The sequence below is a fragment of the Notothenia rossii genome (assembly GCF_949606895.1).
Source record: "Notothenia rossii genome assembly, chromosome: 7".
Lineage (NCBI taxonomy): Eukaryota > Metazoa > Chordata > Actinopteri > Perciformes > Nototheniidae > Notothenia > Notothenia rossii.
In genome coordinates this window covers 77,710,140-77,730,023 of record NC_136905.1, presented here as the reverse complement: position 1 = coordinate 77,730,023, position 19,884 = coordinate 77,710,140, and the positions used below count along the sequence as shown (strand labels likewise).

Sequence of the window (19,884 nt, the reverse complement as noted above, 5' to 3'; positions counted from 1 at the left end):
ACCAATGTATTTCAGTGGGAGTTCTGCTATCAGTAGGTGGGGGTAGAGTCAATTTACATCTACTTTTTAAAATCTTTCTGCCAAATAATGGTCTTGCCAGAGAGGAAGCTGACATTGTCGTTGCTCATTATCCGTATATATTTTTACTTCTTGTGACTAAGTATAAGTGACTAGTATAAACTTGTGTCTAAAAATACTTCCGTTAGCAGACTTCCATATACAGTAGTACACGATGTACAAACTCCTCAGAGTGGATGTACACGCTCAAAATATCAAGTTAAAAAACGGAATTACGCAACTTTAGTTTTTTCTCAGTTGTGAGACGAGTAGTGATGGTCCAAATACTTTTTTGAAACAGACTATGTTAGCTTTTGGCCCTTATAATGCCCAAAATAACAAGGGTGAGAAACTAGCATGTTACAGACCAAAACTTCAAGGGATCCTTGTTAATTTTTTTTCCCAATTTCAAAACATGTTTCTGCTAGCACTTGTGAAATTTCGTTTTAGAAATATTTGCGGGGATTCTTTTTTGTTGAAGTGCCAAGCTCAGAGTAGTCGACACAGGGAGTCTCTCTAGCTGCTGTGGAAACAGGGATTGATTGACAGCTCAGACTCAGTCAAATGCTGACTGACACTGGGCTTAGAGAGAAAGAAGCTAAACCAAAGCTTTTAAGACAAAGCGGTGAATGTAGCTCTATTCAGGTGGGCAGTGTAAAAGAATAACAGTTTTTACATTATAACTTGCAACATGTTCTAGTATATACCAAAAATGAATCTGTGAAGATGCGTAATATGTGACCTTTAAAAAATTCAAAATAAGTGCTTCTTTCAATAGCCACTATTTTAGAGATATTTATTTATTCTACAGCAGCACAGGGACCAGTTTCACCTCCCGTTGTAGCTCCAGTGATTTTCTTTAAGCATTGGAGCCACAATAAAATAAAAAGTTTCTCTTTTTGCTACCGCTTTCTCCGCCTCCACACGCAACCCACAGCCGAGCAAATCAAGTTCGCACCCGTCCTCTGGAGGCTGTCAGACTAAAGCATGGGAGGCAGGTTGAAGGACATCGGGTACACCGCAAGACCCGACTACAACACTTCATCACCAAATCACTGCCTCCCAGAAGGCACTGCACATCACAGATCTAGCACTTTGAGAGAACTTGAGGTCAGATATTCTTTAAAAGGCAGTGAAGTTTTTGCAAAACTCTGCTCTGCACTGGCAGCTGTCCAACACAGCCGGCCTGCTGCCAGCTCAGACTCGACTAAATAATTCATCCTCTGTTGTATAAGGGTCTGGGTGAATCCACTTTACTTTGGCCACGGAGAATACACTGTCAGATTGTGCAGTTGTCTCGGATTTACTCCACTCATCAGCATGGTTAATTCGTATTTGTAGCTGGAAGGCTTTGGCCTCCACTAATTGTTTTACAACCAGGTTTCCCAGGTAACGGAGATGTTCTTAGAAATGTTTTGTATATAGCATTTCTTTTCTTATTGTTGCCAGATTGTTTATGTAGAGGCAGGATAATCCACGCCCCACTTTGTTGTGGATTAACCATTATATTAAATATAAAAAATGAAAATGCTAACCTCAAAGTTGCTAGGCGACCTGTGTTACCTAAAAAATAAGCAGGCGCCGTAAACAAGTATTCAACTGGCTGACTATTGTTTCATAAGCGTCAACATGCTCAACACAAATATGTAACTGCTACTTTTGTGTCATGCTAAACTGCAACGATTTATAGCCTTTTGGTAGATGATTAAAGTGTGTTTAGGTCATGTTGGATAAACTGTAGACAGCAGCAGACTGTTTGAAAATAAAGAGGCACTATCATGTGTTTTAGGGTTGTTCCCTTTCCTGTAGTGTGGTTATATAGTTTGTTGTGTGCATGTAAATAGTCTGGAAAGGCTAAAATCCCCAAATTCCCCCCAGAGGAAGTGTTTCACCCACCCCTTTAATACACCTTTTGTAACCTATACTCAGAGTTGGGTGTAACAATATTACTTTTGTCGCTAACGGGTTAGTGTAACGCGCTACTTTTATAATTCAGTAATCACACTACAGTTACTAACATTGCCCCGACACGCGTTACTTCGTTACTTACTAAAATCAGTCATAATCACACTCTCATGCGGCTTTCACACCAGTGCTTTTCCCTTTCTAGCTCCGAGCTGGAGCTTTTCTGGTTCAGTTCCGGTTTCCCTTTTCTGCTCCCGCTCTGTTCTCACCGCCCAGAGCTGCCGCTGCTGCGTCGTCATGACATCACCGTTTACATCGCTGATTTGCTCCCCAACGGCTCTCACAACAACAACAATGGGGGACTGCGTCGGGTCGATGATCGTGTTGCTTTTAATCACACGAAGCCAGATTAAATTAAATAACAACTTCTCCAACCTTATGCTTTTCTCCAGAGTGCCGTGGTTCGTTTATTAATGTGTTTCAGCGGCATTTACCGACCGCTGCAGTGCTGGCTGCTCGTCCACGGGAGTTTATTCTCCTGTTAGCTCCCGGTTAGCTCACACTGCAGCGGCCTCTCTAAAGTATTCACTGTCTGACTGTCACACAAGCAGCTGATACATATCCCCAGTTCCCCTTAAGTGAATGTGTGTCAGTCTGAATTGACGCTGTTTGGCATCACAACGCTGTTATGAAAGTTTCTCTGGTATAAAATGGGTGATGTTAGCATAGCAACCGAAGCTAAACTGACTACTTGCTATTGCTATCCTATTGTGGCATAAGCCGTTTTCTACCGGCACATTTTACCGGCATATTTTTCATTATGATTCTACTTGTGATAGTCGGACATGACAACCTGTGCAGCCCATGTATTGATTCCATCCGATAGCTGCTATAATACAAAACAAAACGTCTGCCTCTCTCCACAATGATCAATAACAGTGAACGGATGGTCAAAGTAAGGCACAAATAAACAGAATCACACGAAGCCTGGTTAGTGTTGCCTGACTTTATAAAGTGTTTTTTTTTTTTATAAGTCTGTGGTTGCCTTGTAGTCACTTTGCTCAGCACTACTGCTTGTAGGCAGGCATGACGAGACTCTTCAGTCGACCCATGTTCAGGGGAGGTGGGTTTAGTTTCCTGCACACCTCGACGTAAGCGACGCCGCCTCTTAGCTCCGAAGCTCTTGCCTCTAGACCAGTGGTTCTCAAACTTTTTCTGTCAGGCCCCCCCTTTGGAGAAAAAAAAAAGTCGGGCCCCCCCAAAACGAATAATCAGGCTCAGTGGCGGCGCCAGATATTTATTTTGGGGGTGCTGTGGGGTAGCTTGACGTTTCATAGAGGGTGCTCAAACATTTAGGGTTTCCCATTAATGTACCGGTCGCTACAGTGGAATTTTCTACTGCAACAATCCCCACGCAAATACACAACGTACCCGCGACTGTTACAATGAAGGCTCGATATTCAGCTCACGGCATATAGGTGTAAGCAGGGATAAAGTGCTATTTTTATAGGTGATGTGTGGACGTCACATAGGGGGGTCCGGGGGCAAGCTTCCCCGGGAAGATTTATTTTTAAATATTGAAGTTAAAAGCATCAATCTGGTGCACTTTGAGAGCGAAAGGAAGAGATCTATGGATACATCTCTCAACACCCATATGAAACAGAAATGTAAACAGATTTACTTTTTCTTGATGGATATTTTACAAATCACCCTTTTAAACTTTATTCTTGTTTTACTGTCATATAGTATTTCATACCTGTTTTTCATTTATTCTCTTATTTTTTTATAACTATAATGATCATATAAACGTGTGCCTCGGAAATAATTATTTACATTAATGGTGACCAAAACATTTGAGACCCACTGAGATAACACTGAGAGAGTCCTTTAGCTCTCAGTCTGACAGGAGAGGACTCTCCTCCACTTTGTTGTTGAAAAAACTCCTTATATCCGTTAGCGTAGCTCGCTAGCACCAGAAGCTAACAACAACGATCTCCAGTACCGGTGCGCTCTCTCTCTCTCACGCGCACACAAAATGGCTCGTTCCACACACACACACAGAGCCGAGCTTTAATGAAACAGAGACCCAGACGTAATAGTACTGTACTGCATCATATTGTTTTCGAATCAATAATTTTTCAAATTCTGATTTTTATTTTATTTATTTTTTTTATCTTTTTTTTTTTTTTTTTATAACCATTTTTCCTCCTGGTCTCTCGCGCCCCCCCTGGCATGCCTCTGCGCCCACCAGGGGGGGCGCGCCCCCCACTTTGAGAACCACTGCTCTAGACCGACAATTTTTTGGAGCTGGAAGTGAACCGGATTCCGGAGCTAAGAGGCGGCGCCGATGCTGTGTGAACAGGAAAAAAGCGGTACTTTTCAGCTCCAGCTCCGAGCCGGAGCTGAAAACGCGTTGGTGTGAAAGGGGCAACAGACAAGAGGGGTTTCCGCCGCAGGTTTATATGTTACTATTCTGCGCGACATGCGCGTCCACATTTCCACGTGCAGTGCTGCATAAACATGGCTGAGTCAGCGATAACTTTCGAGGGGTGGAGGTATGCCCATTATTTTGAGTTCGTCTGAAGAATAGACAGGAATGTGACGGTGAGGTGCAAACTGTGTCCAGGCCAGAAGCTGTTATCCACGGCTGTAAACACCACGTCAAACCTAAACAAACACCTGCTAATAACACATGCTAAGGTGAAGCTAACGCACACGCTATTTGTTGTTTATATCACGTAGTCTGTTCTTCTCTGTCTTCCGGTTGTTGCCTGTTTTGAATGACGAATACACACTACCGCCGCCTGCTGGTAAGGAGAGTTATTGCCACTCACGCATGCGCAGTTCGTACGTCCTCGGCGAGTAAAGTAACGAGTTACTTTTTGTAGAGAGTAACGAAGTAGTGTAATATATTACTTTTTTTAAAGTAATATGTAATATATTACATTTATTTAGTAACGACCCCATCTCTGCCTGTACTGTAGTATTATGGTCACATAGTGTCGAACATTACCATCAATTCATTGGGGGAAACCAGACAAAAGTGCTTTATGAACAAAAGGCTTTACTTCCTGATCTTTAGACCTATATCTTGTTCCAGAGTTCTATCTGTCAAATTCATACCTGTACATCAGCGGTCTGCTGCCAGCTACATCCGCCACCAGCCATGTAGCGGTGTAGCTAGTTTTCCTGTCAATCACTGCTGAACCAGTGATGCCACAACTAGCAATCATCCATCTGAAAGTGGCCTTTGGACAGTCACAGAGAGATGTGGCTAACAAGCAGCGTGCAGGCAGTGAGCTGGGCGAAAGGACAAATGGATTTCCTCACTACAATCTCATCTCATGTATTTCACTTATCCTAGTAATGCCTTTCATATTTCCTTATGCATATGTTCATTGACGCTAAGTCTGCTATTTCCAAAGCAAAGCCACAAGTGTATGTTTGAATTCCTTTTTCACCTGTATCCCTGGAACATCTAGGTTATATCCCCAGGTGATCTGCACCCAGCCGAGGTGTTGATGTGATCTGAAGCTACATTGATTTTTTTGTTGACCATACATGTTTTTCACTGCTGTAGCCCTGTCTGATTTCTATAGAATAAGGTGTTGGAGGGTAGGTGAGAAGGCAGGCCTTTTTTTTCTGTTGAGCATACAATTTTTCTGCCGTCATAAAAGTAACCACGTAGCAGCAGTTTTTACACAGTAAATCAAGTGTTGAGTGAGTTTTTTGGCTCAGGGGCCCGCTAAAAAACTCTGTTGGGAGCTCTGAAAAATTGCTCATACAGCAAGTGCCAATGGAGAAATGAGCATACTTTGAAAAGCATACTCTTTGTAGATGTGGGTTTTTTGCTTGGCAACTACAATTTAGTCAATTTCTGATACATTCAGTGGGCGGTGGATCAGGATGAGGAATGGGAAGAAACACGAGGCAGCGCACAAACAGTTTCATTTTGCTGCGTATCAATTGAATCTACCTGCGTTATTGGGTCAAGACGGAGCGTCCAGGCACTCCTCGGGCTGACCTTCAGCGCTAAACGTATCTGACAACTTAATGGTTTAGGCAGACAGGGATGTTTGTTTAGTCTCTGTACGGAAGAGAATTGTTTTCAAATGATCTCTACACCTGCCTGCTGCTTCGCTTCAGTCAGCTGATCGCTCTCTCGGCCTCTCAGACAGCTGCAGGTGTGACGGCTGCACCTGAGAAGACATTGGTCAAATGTAGCTCCATTTAACAGCCTGTATTTAATGCTAGGCTTTCCTTTGTTGCAAAAAGAATTTGAACCAAACTATTGTCACTAAAATGAGAATAGCTGGTCCACCTTAACTTGTGAATAACTGAATGATATGGTCTTTATCGTTGGAAGTAAACCGTGATGTCGACTATAGGTAGCAAGCTTAGCATGCTTAGTTTTTCATTTAAAGGTAGGGTAGGTAATTCACTTCAGAAACACTTTTTGTTATCTTCCATGGAATGCTCTTAACATCCCAATAGCAATGAATAAATGAAATGCTTTGACAATAAATATAAACAAATATTTAATCTGTGGAAGCCGTGACGCTGCCTCGGCCCGCGGCAGATAATTGGGCGGCCTACCTGCCTGTCAGCCTTCCATCTCATGCACAAACTTATCTCGTGCCCTCATTGGTCATGTGCGCGTTCGTGTTTGTTGGAGGAGGGGCTCTGTAAGGAAGTCTGAAGGAAGGGGCAGATTTTTTTCGGTTGTGTACTTTCAAATTCTAGCGCACTCGAGCTGGTTTCTCCATTCTTACCTATCCTACCTTTGATGTTAGAGCAGACACACATTTGGGTTATCGGTTTCAATTATTTCCCAACTGGAATTCAAAGTCAAATGCACCTCTCGAAACGTTTTTAATACAATTAATTGCCCGAGATCCACAAAAATGTAAAGATATACAGGCTTCTCTGCCCTATGGTTGCTAAGCTACTATTGGACTGTCTCTGTGTGGGTGAGACGTTTAGCAAACAGTCAGTTGGTGAGGAAAAGTATTTGTGATTTGAGGCGAAAAAGGGAGAAGCAAGCTCCAGGTAAAACTTTGCTTGTAAATAGTTTATTGTTCTTGCCTTCTATCCGTGTTGCAGCCATGCAGGATATGCTGAGATACAGTATACTTCTCAAAATCCACATTTAAAGTTTAATGAACAATTCTTCCTGGAGACGCTTTCAGTCCTTTGTTTTCTCTCAGATTGGATACATTGGACAATCCATTTTATTTTTTCACAGATCAGGATTCAACAAAAGGTTTCCTTGACCTGCAAGTCACCGTTCTAAGTGCTGTTGCAAAGTGAAAATGCATTTTCTCAAAAGCCGAGAAGTCTGTTGTATATTTTTTATGGAAGGAATTGAGGCTGGAGGGAACATTTACAGAAACCAGTGTCTTCGTCACGTATGTATCACGCTGCCGGTCAGGGTTTCTCTCCTTTCTTTCAGTTGCCCTTAAAGAAACTCATACAAATCGAAGGATAAACATCCAAAGCCTGAGCTGTTTTCACGACCTTAATGCCTGCTGCATCAGACTCAGTGTGTTCTTTTCTGTTTCACTTACTGCCTGTAGCACAAACACTCAATGTGAGCCAGTCTGATAATATTATTCATCGACACCATTTACTCAGTACTCCATCAGGGGCTAGATGAATACATGACGCACATTAGTGATTATTAAAAACACATGCAGTGAGATACACACGTAACACCAGGAGCTTCTTTATGAATCAACTAGGAGAGTGAATTAGCAATGAGGCATGAGCATCAAAGAGGGAATATTTAACGTCTCAAAAGATTTTTTTATATAATAACTTTTATAGCTTCATGTCTTCTTTTACAAGGGGGGTTTGAATCCTAGCATATTGGTTTTAATATTACTGTACCAATGGTGCGATAATAACATAATGGTTCAGTTCATTAATCAGGCATAATGAAGTGCAAACTGTTAATCTGGTATTATGGTCCACACCAGAATACACTATAACTATCAATAGAAAATTAAAGGCAGTAAAAAGGACACAGCTTTGTTCATTTCCCCTGAAAACATCACATGCAGCAGGACAACATCGTAACATGTCGGAATTAGGAATAGATTTCTGTCCTATTTTTCGTCCTTTTTAATTGTGTGTGTGTTTTTTTTAAGTGACTATAGCTAATTATATTCCAACCAGAAACAAAACGGCATCTATGTGATGCGTATCATGTACAACCAGCACAGCCCCTAGTAGACACCCCCCCCCCTCCCCTACACACACCACAACACAGACTATATCACCCCTTGCTGCTAAATACCAATCAACTATGTGCAATATATGCTATATGTGCAATATATATATATGCCGTTAATAACTGTGTAATTTATAACTGGCTGCTAATCCTTAGAACCGTTACAAGTTGTGTTTTTTAGCATTTTGCATCTTGTGAATTGTGTAACTTGCTGCTGTTAAATACCATCAAACTATGTGCAATATGTGCTATATGTTGAAGTATATACATCATTATATACATATGTCATTAATAACTGTAATATATACCTGGCTGCTAAATCCTAAGAACTGTTACAGGATTTGTATTTTGAGTGAGTGAGCAAGTAAAGGAGTTTTTATGTCAAAATGATATCCTGTCTAAACATCAGTCAGGCTTCAGAAAGAAACATAGCACCATCACTGCGACAATGAAAGTGGTGAATGACATTACTAGTATTTTAGATAATAAGCAGAGTTGTGCAGCTCTGTTTATTGACCTTTCCAAAGCGTTTGACACCGTTGATCATCGCATCTTAAAGCAGAGTCTACTCAGTATTGGCATGTCCAGCCATGCAGTGGGGTGGTTTGTGAACTACCTCTCTGAAAGATCCCAATGTGTTCATTTTGATGGGTTGTCTTCTGAGTGGTTAAACATTTCTAATGGTGTACCACAAGGTTCTGTTTTAGGTCCACTTTTATTCTCCATATATATCAACAGCTTAGGTGATAATGTGGATGAAGCTACTTTACATTTGTATACGGATGATACCGTGATGTATTGTGCAGGTACCTCAATTAAGGAGGCAGTTGTTAAATTACAGGTTGTTTTTAACACTGTTCAGACTCAGCTCTCTGAACTAAAGCTTCTTTTAAATGTGGATAAAACCAAGGAAATGCTCTTTTCAAAAGCTAAAAAGACACCAGAGCCTGTTTTAGATATTGTAACTACGCAAGGGAAAAAACTTGAAGACTGTCTCTCTTTTAAACCTCTTGTCAATAACCTGCTAAAAAAACTGAGGGTTAGGCTAAGTTTCTTTTACAGAAACAAGTCCTGTTTCTCGCTTGAGGCCAGGAAAAGTCACTGTGACCTTTTTACCTGTGCTGGATGGACGATGGTGATCTGTTTTATATGAATGCACCTGGCAATTACCTGATCAAGTTAGATGCCGCCTACCTGTATCACAGTGCACTGAGATTTGTGACAAACTGTAAAGCATTAACCCATCACTGTACCCTGTATGCAAGGGCAGGTTTGCTTTCACTAACTGTACAGAGGCTCAGTCACTGGTATCTTTTTATTTACAAAGCAATGTTAGGGAAACTTCCATCCTACATCTGCTCCCTGATCTCACGGCGTATTGTAAATGGCTACTGCCTGAGATCGAATGCTGTGGTTGTATTAAATGTGCCAACTGCTAGGACTGTCTTAGGGAATACAGCTTTTAGATGCGCAGCTCCGCTAATTTGTCTGCAAAAGGAATGGAAGTTGAGCAGTTTGGTTCCATTACATGTTTTTAAAGCAAGGATAGATGCTATCCAATCGGAAACAATTGGTATCTGTAAATGCTACTAGCTATACAAACTGTAGTCAATGTAGATATGCCATATGATGTCCTCTTTGTTTTTCTGTCATGTTTGTATTCATGTTGGAACCTACTCGCAGCAGGTCACCATTGAAAAAGAGGTCAATGATCTCAATGGGTTTTCACCTGAATAAATAAAGGTTTTGAATTGAATTTTGAAAAGTATTTTTTTTAACTTTTTTTTTATTATTATATTTTTTATTATATCATAACTTAGTACTTTTTTTCTTAACATAGGTAACATTAAGCTGTCTGTGACTCTTTCCTGCTGTAACGATGCACATTTCCCCTCTGTGGGACTAATAAAGGTATTCTGATTCTGATGTTTCTTTTGCCAACGATCTTCGATGACAGCTGATAACCCAAATTAGTTTTGTTTAGTTTTGTCATGATACAAAAAGCTCTTTCACCATGTCCAAGAACCTCAAAAGATCTGCTTAATCACACAGTTTCGCTTTAAATCATCAAAATGTGTCTCATCTATAGAGGTTATTTATATGATAATAATACTTGGCATTAGTATTTTTTAAGTACGTGCTTACAGCCAGTGTATGGAAGCAACAAATGTCTGGCGGCATGTGGCACAGTGGGCTAGTGCGTTGGTGTTCGGATCAGGGGAGCACAGGTTCAAACCCACTGCAGTCAGCCTGTTGTTGTGTCCCTGGGCAAGACTCTTCACCCCAAATTGCTCCTGTGGGGAACAAAGCGTCTAACAAGTGACATAATGTTTTTAACACAAAAAACAACAAAATGTGTCCCCCCCCACGGATGTGTCGAAAGTGAGTGACCTGAATAAAGAATCATAAAAACTAATTCTCGTTGGTTTCATATTCCTTGTTGGCTAAAAACTTACCTTAAAGGTGGGGTAGGTAAGTTTGAGAAACCGGCTCGAGATACACTTTTTGTTATATTCCATGGAATGCTCTTAACATCCCGATAGCAATGAATATCTGAAGTGCTTTGACAAAATATCCATAAAAAAATGTAATCAGTGGAAGCCGTAGTACTGTAAAAACCACGACCAATCATTTTAGTCGGCCCGGCTAAAGTAACTGGATGGCCTACCTGCCTGTCAGCCTTCCATCTGTGCACAAACTTATCTCGTGCCGTCATTGGTCATGTGCGCGTTTGTGTGTGTTGGAGGAGGGGCTCTGTAAGGAAGTGGCAGATTTTTTTCCGGTTGTGTATTTTCAAATTCTAGCGCACTCGAGCTGCTTTCTCCAAAATGACCTACCCCACCTTTAAGGTCCACTGTTCAGCTACTATTCTAGAAGTTTGTGTAGTTGTAAGGTAATGGAGATGAACATTCTTCAATTGTAAAAAAATGCTTAGAGACATTGGTGAGTCAAGGTTGTTTTTAACCAACTGAGAAAATATCTGGGTCTGTTGGCTTGCAAAACTATAAGCTCACTTGTCTACTCAGAAATCTTGGACAGGAAGTGAATTCTACAACTGGCTCATTGACTCTATATCCCTATTGGTCTTGTCGGGCCAATTAACAAAAAGAATGAGCTGTAAAGTGGGTGTTTATATTTCACCATGTGTTTTATTTAATATGTTATTTTATTTTTCGGTACTGATCATCTCATCCCTTATATTGAACTTAGATTTTTTTTTTTTAATCAGTTTGAACTAATATTTCCTGATATCCTTCTCTGTCCGACTCTTATTTGTCTTTCTCTCTCTTTTATCTTATCGCTGCACTTTGCAAGCAGCCCCATCTGGCAAGGAGCCGTGGAGTGTCCATAAACAAACAGACGTCAAATCGCAGTGAGTATACAAATATTTGCTCGAAGCACTGTGTTTGAAACCAGTCGAACAGCAGTTTAATTTTGTGCAAGCTCAATTTCAGTTCTAGTATATTGCTGCCTGCAGGAGGGAGCAGTACTGTTCACTTGCTTTTAATGTGGGTCCAAACCAGCCTGAACAGGAAGGGTTTTTGCATAAATGTGATGCTAATTGTATGACTGGTTGACATTTAATGCCTTAGAGACACATTCACATTCATCAACACATGATATCTCCCACTTGTGCAATCTTATAATGGGCAGAATCTGAAAGCATTGCAGGTACAACGCAAACAATTGTATTTTTTAATGCAAGAAGCAAATGAAGAAACATTTTTCCAGTGTTTTTCACATTCAATCTCCGAACGTGAACTCATAAGTCTGTTATGAAACGCCCGCCTGCTGAGCTCTTCAATTACATTACATTACATTGAGCTGACGCTTTTATCCAAAGCGAATTACAATAAGTGCATTTGACCAACAAAATACAAACTTGAAGAAAACAGAATCATATAAGTACGTCAGGTTTCATAGAGTTAAAACATTTCAAGTGCTACTCAACTGGCTTTAGATAAGCCAGTCCTTTATTAGTATACAAGTGCTTTGTTAATAATTCTATCGCTCGAAGTGGAGTCAAAATTGATGAATTTTCAGTCTGAAATTAATTAATTAATTTTGGTATCTTTAACAAAATCACATCACTAAAATTACATGTGAGCATATATGCAGTTAAAGCAGTGCACAGAGCGTTCAACCGGCTTCCATTCCCTCCGTGTTTCACACCACAATATCCCAACCCCCGAAATGAACCCAGCACAGAGAATTACCTACAGTGTCATTTTCTCTGCATGATCACACAGATTCTCCGCTCGCAGGTTCCTGCAAAAAATGTATCAGCCTATCTTCGCCATGTAGTGGAACTTCTCCAGCAGTAATGCCCCTGTCAGCAGCTCAAACAAAAAGATGATTACAGGGCAGAATTATCTAGATTGCCTGTCTCTCTAAGCGTCCACAGATATCACAGCACCAGAGCACAGAGCAAGGTACTTGCCTCGCACACACTTGTTTATAAGATAATATCTTTGTACTATAGACTATAAGTCCCTATTCCCCAAGCCCCGCCCCAAACAATATAAATGTATATGAGGGAAAAGTAGGGCAAGCCTGAATTACAATAGATTTCATTTTTGTTTAGACTTGCAATTTTGGAGGTAAGCACCACCACATCCAGAATATCAATCAAACGCTGCTTTTCTTACATCCCTGTGATGTGTTTTGAGTGAAGCACCACTCTGCTCAGTGGAAGCGGCACCGGTGAATATATATCCACAATAATCACTACCAGAAGCAGATTGTTATTTTTTCCCTCCCATATGATTTCTTTTCCACCTCTGTCTCCCCCACACTACTATCAACACCACGACATTTCCGAGTCCTCTGCGACCCCTCCCATACATTAATACATTAACTGCTGTTCTCCTTTGCCAATTCACTCGCAAAGTTTTATTGGAATGATGCTCGGAGATATTTGGCAGCAGAGGCCAAAAATAGAAAGAGGGTGATGAAGGATCGTAAAGCATTTTGTTTATTGGACTTAATGGAGCTCAGTTTATAGGTAGAATAGTGAACCATTGGAAGGGGAGTGTCAGCGGTGTATTACAGTCACCATAAAGCCCACTGCTCCCTTCAGAGCCGAGCATGTATACAGCCAGGGAGAGGAACAGCGAATGAGATCGCTTTGTAGTGAGGGATAGGCAGATCAATTATTATTTCAAATTATGTTTCCAAAGTCAGAATTCACTTCCTCATTCCTCAGCCCACTCTCTTCAGTCTGCGTACAAATGACACGACTTTGCAAAGGCGAGCAATAGATACGAAGAAGTCTGATTTTGCGTGACTATGATACTCCCACGTTACGTTTGTTATGAACGTCTCTTAAATGCGTTTATTTTCTACATATCTTTCCCATTTATTTAACCCTAACCCTAACCATCACCCAATAAGCTGCTTTGTCGTTTATTGCACCGCAAACATTAAAACTGTCATTGGAACGGCGATCAAGCCTGAAGCCACAGAGCTCTTTGTTTTAATGTTTGAGGTGCACTATCAGCGTATCATATGCACTCAAAATCAGACTTCTGCGTATCTATTGCTCGCCTTTGCAAAGTCGTGTCATTTGTGAGACCGGGTTGGTTTGAGTCCCACAATGAAATGTAATTGCTGTGTGATTTAACCTTCAAAATCATATTTTTTCCTAAGACTCAAATGAATTATTTTCATAGTGTGAGTGCCCCCTTAGTGAAAGCTCCACTTTGAATTCTCTCGCCATTACCTCAACTTGACGGACAGACCTACCACCTGTGGTTGCCTCGGCTTAAATAACGGGCATAGAGAAAATGATGTTTGCACAAAGATGTGAGCTTGTTGAATTGGCATGCTGCACAGCCCCTTGTTGAGCCCTCACAGCTGATTGACTCAGTGAATTTGGAGAGGAGAGCTCGATGCAGGTGGGGTGTGGAGGGAGTTTCATAGAGCATGAAGGCCAAGTGCACCGCTCCCCATGACAATACCAAGGACAATGCTGACCGCAGAACCATGGCGCAGTCCTTGGGTCATCTAAAATGCTGTTCCACATAATGGGAGCGCGCTGAAAACAAATAAACCAACCTGATAATGAGGCTTTCCCTCAATATCTGCGACGCTTTTCCAATAGGACTCATCTGTGCTTTTAATGGCCAGCAAACATCTGTGCTGCTCGGAAACACACTCTAATTTGTTCGGTAATTGTTGACTGAGCACAGAGCGAGCTAACCATGTTTTTTGTCAATACCTATTACATTTTTGGAGATATAATAAAATGGTTATTCATTATACTATGCACCGCTCTCATAATTCATATTCTGATTTAAGAAGGGAAGTAACAGTACTCAGTAGGATTCTTATGGGAAAACTTGTCTTTTTAAAGTTTGGTTATTTATTGCTATGCGCACAGCTTTAGAGATTGCGATCATAGTCAGTCTATTGGTTAAAGGTGGGGGAGGTAATTTTGGAGAAACTAGCTCGAGTGCGCTAGAATTTGAAAATGCACAGCCGAAAGAAATCTGCTACTTCCTTTCAGAGCCCCTCCTCCAACACACACGAACGCGCACATGACCAATGAGGGCACGAGATAAGTTTGTGCACAGATGGAAGGCTGACAGGCAGGTAGGCCATCCAGTTACTGTAGTGAATATCCAAGTAAACGTGTTCTTGTGATTTGCTGATCAAAAGATGTCCTGGCATCTTTAAAAGCCATATTCAACACATTAATGATTGTTCAACATATATTGAGTGTACTCTAAACTTAAAATCATGCAATAAATACTCTCACAGTAACGTGTTTGTTCTCTTTAGGAAAGCTTCGTCTTTCTTCATCACTTTTCTACCCTGGGTAGTGACAAAAACATATTTTAGTCCAAACCATTTTCAGTGTGTTTTCATTACATGTGAGGTGTCTAAGGTACACAACTATGTTGAAAGTATTTTTTTTTTTTTAAAAGAAGAAGAAAGACATGTAAAGGACGCAAACCAAAGACCATAATTAGTACAAGAATGTACAAGCGAACATTTAAGTGTCTGATGTTCATGAAAGACTGCTGCTTTAATTTATTCATAACATTAATGGTTACTTATGGTACCGAGTAACATCATTATTAGATGAACTGTGGTTCTAATGCTTAGTTAATTATTCAGAGACAACATTAACACTCAGAAGAGACATCCCTCAGGGACACATTTCTACTTGGTTTAATCACAGATGCACAAATTACAAAAAAGAAAGACCATGAACATCATCTCCTGTGAGTTAGAGGCAAGAAACAGGTAGGCATAAACAAACTATCATACATCCTTCTGCTGTAGGTAGTCTGTGAAATGGTACTCTACTCTCACATTCGTTGAATTTCAATAGCTGACCTCCAAGCAAATGTGTTAGCCTTGTTTTTGGAAATTATGACTCACAAAATGACTGATAGGAGCAATTCAGCATACATTACAGTTTTTATTTTGAACTGATGACCTCGTCTGAGAAAACACATTTAAATAAAGAAGAAGAAAAAAGTGTCTTTTTGCTTTTAAATGAGTTTTTTAAATGACATTGCATAATAGGTTTCTTAATGTGTTTCATTTTTGTAAAGCACTTTGAATTGCCTTGTGTTGAATGGCTTGGTGCTTCAAGTCAATACTAGGAAGAACTCAGAAATATAACTTTTTTTGGGGTCACATTTGTTATTGTCTGCACCAGAACAGAACGAGAGTGATTACGCCTGGTGCTGGTTAATGCTGACATTCATAAAGACCACTATGATTCATGCAGACCCGACAGAAAAGATGACAGTCAAAAATGAATTGAAATGAGTCATTCTTCAAAATGAGATATGGACGATTTGAAAAATGTTCTTGCTGGTTTAAAGCTTAAATTCACATTGTGGAATATTGTTGAATTCATTAGCTGCTGCAGAGCATTTAAATAAAGTATGTTATCATCAGTATTTTTTTTTTAAATGTCATAAATGTTCATCATATAAAGTGTGGCATGTAAAAGCTTTTATGCAATTGACAGGAGAGATTCATGTGATTGGTTGTTGGTCGCATTGCTCGCGTAAACTCCCCAAGCTCAAGACACGCCCACTGCCAAGCGTCAACGCAAGCCGCCGTGTGTAGGGGCCGTAAGAATCGTGTGACCTCTCTCATGACCCCTCCTACATGGCAGTTCCATTAGAGGAATCAGTCGCTCTCTTGATAATCCACAACATTTATTTTTTTGGGTTGTTAAATTGTGTCGTGATTGCCAGACCGCAGCCAGCTCAATAAAAACAGAGGTGCAGATGGAGGTAAAGTGGAGGATAGATTGGAAACTGCTGGGGCCGGCCTCACACCGCTGAGAACAAAATAGAGGTCCCTCTTAATAACGGTGGCTCCGGAAAAATGGTGCTAGTGAAGAGAGCTGGGATTGTTGGTCTGTTCCGACTTCCTCTGTTGCTGCTGCTTTAATATTGTTCAGCGAAAAACAGTTCAACAAACAAGCAATCTACTACAGACAGAACAATACCACAGAAGAAGACAATACTACACAGACTGAAAAACAATATGATAACAAACAAAGCAGTCAACAACACACATGGGAATACTACAACAGACCGGACAACATTAACACAACCAACAACAATACTACAACAGACAAAGCAATAGACAGAGAATTAACAAAAGGAAACACACAAAGAAACTACAATAGAAAGAACCAACATGTCCTCCAAGTTAAAACCTCACAAACCAATGCTTAAAAATAATTCAGTTTTAGTTCAGTTTCGGCACAAGTATGACTTTGGTCTTCGATAAGAGGGATTCTGTACTAACCTTTCCACCCCACTAGCTTTTTTTCCTTTCAATCTTATCACTCAAGTGTGACCTTGCTATGTTGTGATCTCACACATCCTGCTGCCCTGAAAAGGTGCCACGTTTCCAGCCGACATTGAGGTAGAAGGGGAGGTCGTTTATATCAGAATCAGGAAGAACTCTGGGTTTACGACAACCAGCCCTTTGCACAGTATTCTGTTTTGAAGCTTTTAGTAATGAAAGGTGAGCAAACCCTGCAGTGGTTTTTCTTTTAGTATACAAACATTTGACATATATTGCTTTATAAAACGGACAAGTCAAATCAAGCAATCTGATTGGTTCTTAGCCGTGATATACTGAGCGTATACCACGGGTAGAATTGTAAGTTACTTTTCACAACAAGTCAGTATCCCTCCGCGTCTGAGAAAAACAGTTTACCGTATACCGCTTCGCGTCGGGCCGAACCACGCCCCTTAGCTGTGATATAATGAGCATATACACGGGCCTGTCGTGAGCTATTGCTTAATTATATCGCCCTGAATGAAGGCTGCTATTTATTTGCACCTGGTTAACTTAAATCCTTTAATGTTTGTGGCTTTGAGGCTTCCATCTTAATGTGGTTATTTGTTATGAAGAAAATAATAAAATGTGACAAAGTACTGTATGATTATTCTAAACCATTTATGCAATAATGACTTGCTTTGATATTAAATTAAAGTGGACCTATCATGCTATATTTGAATAATATAGTGTAGGACCATACCTATATAAGGCATATTTATACTTTTTGTTTTTCAAAATACCAAACAGATCATGCATTTTAGCCATTCCTCATTTCGCTCAATTTAACACTGTCTTTGCATGGGCTGATTCTGTGAGAACAGCACCATCTACAGGCCTGGCATATGTACTACAGCGTCTCCAGCGCTTTCCAACGGCAATGTTCGTGGCTGTCTCCTCCTGATTGGTGGAGTTGGCCCAATAGCCGTGGCGCCACTTCTGTGACGTCACAGAAGTGTTCAAATCTGGATCAGTCTGTATCAGATCCGTTGCAGCCCCTTTTTAAGAGATTTGGGTATGGAGGAAAATAGAGAGGGTTGTGTTTTCTGACACTTTGTGAGTTCCCTGGAACACCGGGGACACATATTCATGTATACAAGACGTACAAAAGTGCATTTTGCATGATAGGTCCCCTTTAAATGTACCCCGCTTTAAGATTTGGTCCAAATGGCACACCCCTTGTCTCCTGTGTTAAGGGTAGATGTTTGTTCTGAAGTTTCTCTCTATTTTACAACCACCTGACTTCCTCCTTTGCTCACGTCATAATAACCTCAGCAGCTGGAAAGCTTTATTTAACATTTCATAGGTTGGTACACCTGTTGGGCACTGATGGTGTTGTTCGTTGGAGGAAAGCATCACCACAACAAATAACAGAAACTGACATTTTCAGTTTTAATGTCTTTTCCACTGCATCAAACCACATTTAGTCTTTTATTGTATCTGCTGTCAAAATAGCTTTTTCTCCACAGTATTGTTGAAGGTGTCTCCCCCTGTAGCTTCACTACAGCGGCGTTGTTGTGAGTTTTGTTTGGTGGCAGAGTGTAAACACTAAACCTGTTATTTTGAAGCGTGTGCTGTAACCCTAATGCTGATTTCTCTCTGTGAAAACATGATGTGGATTACAGTGCCTCTGCTTAATGATCTAGATTGAAATGTAAATGTGCATCACTTGAAAGCAGCTGTTTAATGATGAGCTTGTTTGTACCTCTGCTTTAACAAGGAGGCAGAATTAAACGCCCTTGTATTGAGGCGGCATGTTGGAACCATTAGCCTGGATGTTGTTCTATGTAATTCCCCCTTTCAGCACCTCCCATTTTTGATTTGAGTGTTTCCACCTTAGGTTTCCACACATTATATCAGATGGAAAAAAAACCTAGCTCATACAGCTTTGTGACAATTAACGGCATAAATGTCAAGTCACAAAAAGCACCCGTGTCAACTACGTCAATTAAAAACCACAGCAGAGAGAAGCCTGCTATCAAAACAAGATCTGCAGTCTTGAAGGTAGCTCTCTGTGAAAATAAAAGAGCAAACGTGTGGGATGTTTGTTTCAGTAATGTCACTCATTTTACTTTCAAAGCAGGTGCGTTTTGTAAAATGTGCTCTTGAACTGAACCTGCCATGCATTAATGGTAGCTGTGCTGTTGGAGGTGCAGGTCTGCAGCCCTCCAGGGATCCTTGATAAAAAGCCATTAGTCTCCTGTGGGCAATACCTGCTACTTTACAATATATTATTGACTTAACATGCCAGTTGTGCAGCTTTTGCATTCTTTACATTTATTTCCATCGTACTGAGATTGATCCCTTAAGGCTGATAGACGCTGAATGAATATGTATGACCTTGTATAGCGAGGGTGAGTACTGTAGACAAACACACGCCTCCCATTTTGCCACAGGTGTGTGTGGTTATGCAACGTTGAACTGACCGACATCATCAAATGCTCATAACGTACTTTTAACCAAAGCACTTAACTGTAACATGAGTTTATAGATGTTTTCAGTGGTTAAACAACTGCTACATCTGGCAGCGCGACACCATTCGCTGGTGGAGTTGGCTGCTCTGAACAGCTGTACATATGTTTTTTTGACAGGGAAATCATGTATTTTCTGAGGGATTGTATTTTTTTATCCTTGCTATGATAAGCATCTCAACATCACGTTTGTCATAGCTGATAATTAAGTAGCATCTTCACAGTCAAGGGCTGATTTAAAATAGTCCACAATAGTTGCGACACGTCTTTTCCTATCCCCTTTTCCTTAACCTTGATGGGGCGGTGGTGGCGAAGTCGATAGGGACTTGGCTTGGCAACTGGAAGGTCACCAGTTCAAGTCCCGGCAAGACCAAGTGCTACCGAGGTGTCCCTGAG

The 19,884-nt window shown here is 40.7% G+C and overlaps 1 protein-coding gene across 6 annotated transcripts in view; it reads left to right on the top strand.

The window, feature by feature from the left end:
• The window catches only part of gfra4a (GDNF family receptor alpha 4a), a 264,494-nt gene that overhangs the window by 92,964 nt on the left and 151,646 nt on the right, over nt 1-19,884 (top strand). For 3 of the 6 annotated variants that reach the window (XM_079694156.1, XM_079694154.1, XM_079694160.1), the window contains exon 2: nt 11,513-11,567. The exons of 1 other annotated variant lie outside the window; for it this stretch is intronic. In XM_079694156.1, the coding sequence (XP_079550282.1) occupies nt 11,513-11,567 (55 nt within the window). Of the gene's footprint in view, nt 1-11,509; nt 11,568-19,884 lie in introns of all 6 variants that reach the window. 2 more of the 6 variants (XM_079694158.1, XM_079694159.1) reach the window with 1 other exon arrangement.